This window comes from Carlito syrichta, unplaced genomic scaffold (genome assembly GCF_000164805.1).
Source record: "Carlito syrichta isolate Samal-C Ts95f unplaced genomic scaffold, Tarsius_syrichta-2.0.1 Scaffold316279, whole genome shotgun sequence".
In the NCBI taxonomy this organism is placed as follows: domain Eukaryota; kingdom Metazoa; phylum Chordata; class Mammalia; order Primates; family Tarsiidae; genus Carlito; species Carlito syrichta.
The window spans coordinates 68,317-71,943 of NW_007260375.1; the positions used below are offsets into that span (position 1 = coordinate 68,317).

General features: G+C 57.2%; 1 protein-coding gene across 1 annotated transcript in view; it reads left to right on the forward strand.

Moving 5' to 3' along the window:
• DHCR7 (7-dehydrocholesterol reductase) overlaps window positions 1–3,627 on the forward strand; it is a 13,480-nt gene that overhangs the window by 9,008 nt on the left and 845 nt on the right. Inside the window, exons 5-6 of the mRNA XM_008074029.1 lie at window positions 259–463; window positions 2,404–2,535. Of these exons, the coding sequence (XP_008072220.1) occupies window positions 259–463; window positions 2,404–2,535 (337 nt within the window). The remainder of the gene's footprint in view (window positions 1–258; window positions 464–2,403; window positions 2,536–3,627) is intronic.

Here is a 3,627-nt window from a genome sequence, read left to right on the forward strand (position 1 = left end):
GTGGGTGGATGGATGGATGGACGGACAGATGGAGAAATGGATGGATGGATTGATGGATGGATGGACGGATGGATGGATGGACGGACGGACGAGAGGATAGATGGATGGGAGGATGGATGGATGGATGGGTGGGTGAATGGACAGACCAATGGATGGATGGATGGATGCGCCGATGAACAGATGGATGGATGGGTGGACGGACGAATGGACGGATGGATGGCCCATCCGCTGAGTGTATCTCTTCTTCGTTTCTTGAAGCAAATTCACAGGCAATTTCTTCTACAACTACATGATGGGCATCGAGTTTAACCCCCGGATCGGGAAGTGGTTTGACTTCAAGCTGTTCTTCAACGGCCGCCCCGGGATCGTGGCCTGGACCCTCATCAACCTGTCCTTCGCGGCAAAGCAGCGAGAGCTCCACGGCCACGTGACCAACTCCATGGTCCTGGTCAACGTCCTGCAGGTACCGGTTGTGGCCAGGGAGGGTGGAGGCACTGACACCTTCCAGTCGAGGGTTTCCTGGGGACCTTAACCCACTGCTTTTATTTGATATTTATTTTCGAGACAAGGTCTTATTCTGCCCAGGCTGGAGTGCAGTGGCATGATCGCGGCTCACCGCAGCCTCGACCTCCTGGGCTCAGGTGATCCTCCTGCCTCAGCCTCCTGAATAGCTGAAAGTACAAGTGTGTACTACCACACCTGACTACTTTTTTTTTTTAATTTTTTTTTTGTAGTGATAAGGTTTTGCTGTGTTGCCCAGACTGGTCTCAAACTTCCAGGACTCAAGCAATCCTCCTTCCTCAGCCTCCTAAAGTGCTGGGATACTGGCATGAGCCACCACATCTAGCCAACCCACCACTTTTTTTTGTGTGTGTTGGAGTCTCACTCTGTTACCCAGACTGGAGTGCAGTGGCCACTCCCGGCCACCGCAGCCTCGACCTGCTGGGCTCCGGCGATCCTTCCGCCTCAGCCTTCCAAGTAGCTGGAATTGCAGGTGCGTGCTACCACATCTGGCTAGATTTTTTATTTATTGTAGAGATGAAGTCTCGCCAAGTTGCCCAGGCGGGTCTCGAACCCACGGACTCAGGCAATCCACTCAGCTCGGCCTCCCAAAGCGCGGGATTACAGGCTGAGCCACTGAGCCCGGGCAGGCACAGTGGTTTGCACCTATAATCCCAGCATTATGGGGAGGCTGAGGCAGGAGGATCACTTGAGGCCAGGAGTTTGAGACCAGCCTGAGCAACATAGCCAGACCCTGTCTACAAAATTTTAAAAATTAGCTGTGCTTGATGGCATGCGCCTGTAGTCTCAGCTACTTGGGAAGCTGAGGCAGGGGGTTCACTTGAGCCCAGGAGTTGGAGGCTGCAGTGAACTACAATTGCACCCCTGCACTCCAGGCTGGGTGACAGAGTGAGACTCCGACTTGAAAAAAAAATAAGAGACAGCGTTTGTACCCCTCTCCAAAAGTCACTGCACGTGGGCCAGCAAGCATGTCAGGAAAGAATCGGTCATTTCTGTACCAGCCCTGGGGGAGGCAGGGCAGTGCAGCCCAGCCTGGTCTGGGATTCCTCCTGGGTGGGATCTGGAGACGAGGGGGTGGTCCAGGAGAGAGGATCCACCTGGGCAAAGTCCCAGCGGTAGGAGAGGAGGGCGAGTCTGGGAAACTGAGGAGAACCCTGGCCCTGAGCAGAGACCGCATGGGAACTCAGAGCCTGGTGAGGCTGAGCTGGATGGGGCCATGCATTTGGCCTCCAGGGGCCTCGTGGTAGATCCCGTGTTTATCTCAGAAGAGTGAGGACATGGAGTGTGTGTAAGCGAGGCGGAGGGGGCAGGGGTTGGGTGCATTTAGAAGGGTCACAGGGGCCGGGCTTGGTTGCTCAGCCTGTCACCCCAGCACTTTGGGAGTCTGAGGCGAGTGGATTACCTGAGCCCGTAAGTTCGAGACCTGCCTGGGCAACTTGGCGAGACCTCCTCTCTACAATAAATCAAAAATTAGCCGGGCGTGGTAGCACGCACCTGTAGTTCCAGCTACTTGGAAGGCTGAGGTGGAAGGATCGCCGGAGCCCAGCAGGTCAAGGGTGGAAGCTGCAGTGGCTGGGAGTGTGCCACTGCACTCCAGCCTGGGTGAGGGAGTGAGACTCCAACTCAAAAAAAAAATGGTCCTGGGGAGCCAAGTGAGCACTGACTGGAAGGGCCCAGGGGGTAAGGGAGTGCCAGGTCAGGTCCTAGGAACCTGGGCTGGATGAGACGCCAAGGCCTTGGGGAGACAGAGGACAAAGACTCCCTTTCCCCTCCGAGTCCCAAGCATGTAGGGAACACCCAGGTGCCCACTGAGGAAGTCGCTCAGCAGAGACCCGCCCGCCTCCACCTGGGCCTGGGGTCAGCGGCTGCTCTTGTCCACAGGCCATCTACGTGCTGGACTTCTTCTGGAACGAAGCCTGGTACTTAAAGACCATTGACATCTGCCATGACCACTTTGGGTGGTACCTGGGCTGGGGCGACTGCGTCTGGCTGCCATATTTGTACACGCTGCAGGTGAGGGGGCTGCCCGCGGGACTGGGCAGAAACGGCACCGCACGCTGAGCTTTGCTCCTGGCAGATGTGCCCGTCCTACGGGGAAGCCGCTCCCTGTGTCCGCCAGCTCGGCAGTCACAGGGACCCGGCAGGCACCGGGGTGGGCCACCAGCCAGGAGATGGCCCGGAGCGCCCCAGGCATCCCTGCCGAGTCAGGCCAGGTGGGGTCTTGGAGGCGGGAGGTGGGCTGTGTCTTTGTGCGGCACAGCCAGGAGGTGTGGGGCCTGTGCCAGGGCTGTGTGGGGGTTCTGAGGCCCTGGGGGCGGCAAGAGGCCCGGTCATCGTCATTGGGTCCCCACCTCCTCCCGGCTCTATGCCGTGCTGGGTGCCCGTGTAGGATGACCTTTGACATGGAAGGTGCTGGGTGCCCGGATAGGGTAATCTTTGACCTGGGAGTGCCCTGGGTGTCTGTGTAGGGTGACCTTTCACCCAGAGGTGTGCTGGGCGCTGTGTAAGTTGACTTTTGACCTGGGGTATGCTGGGTGGTCACGGGGGAACCCTGCACCGTTGCCACCTGCTAGTCTCATGAGTGAGGAAGTCCTGGGGACAGAAAGGACTCACCCAGGGTCTCACTGTGTTGCCCAGGGTGGAGTGCAGTGGCACGTTCATGGCTACCACACCCTTGACCTTCCGGGCTCAGGCGATCCTCCTGCCTCAGCGTCCCAAGTAGCTGGAGCTACAGGCACCCACCACCACGCCCAGCTAATTAGTTTTTTTTTTTTCTGTAGAGATGAGGTCTCCCTCTGTTGGTCCAGGCTGGTCTTGAACCCCTAGGCTCGGGCAGTTCTCGTACCTCGGCCTCCCAAAGTGCTAGGATTACAGGCATGAGCCACCATGCCTGGCCTCAAATCTCATTTTTTATGTTGTCATGTATTTTATACGGCTACAACGGTCATGTCTTTTATACTACTACTACATGGACATATGTATGTATGTATGTCCATACAAGTTGGTGGCTGCAGCCAGGCTCGGTGGCTCAGCCTGTAATCCCAGGCTTTGGGAGGCTGAGGTGAGTGGATTACCTGAGCCCACGGGTTCAAGACCCACCTGGGC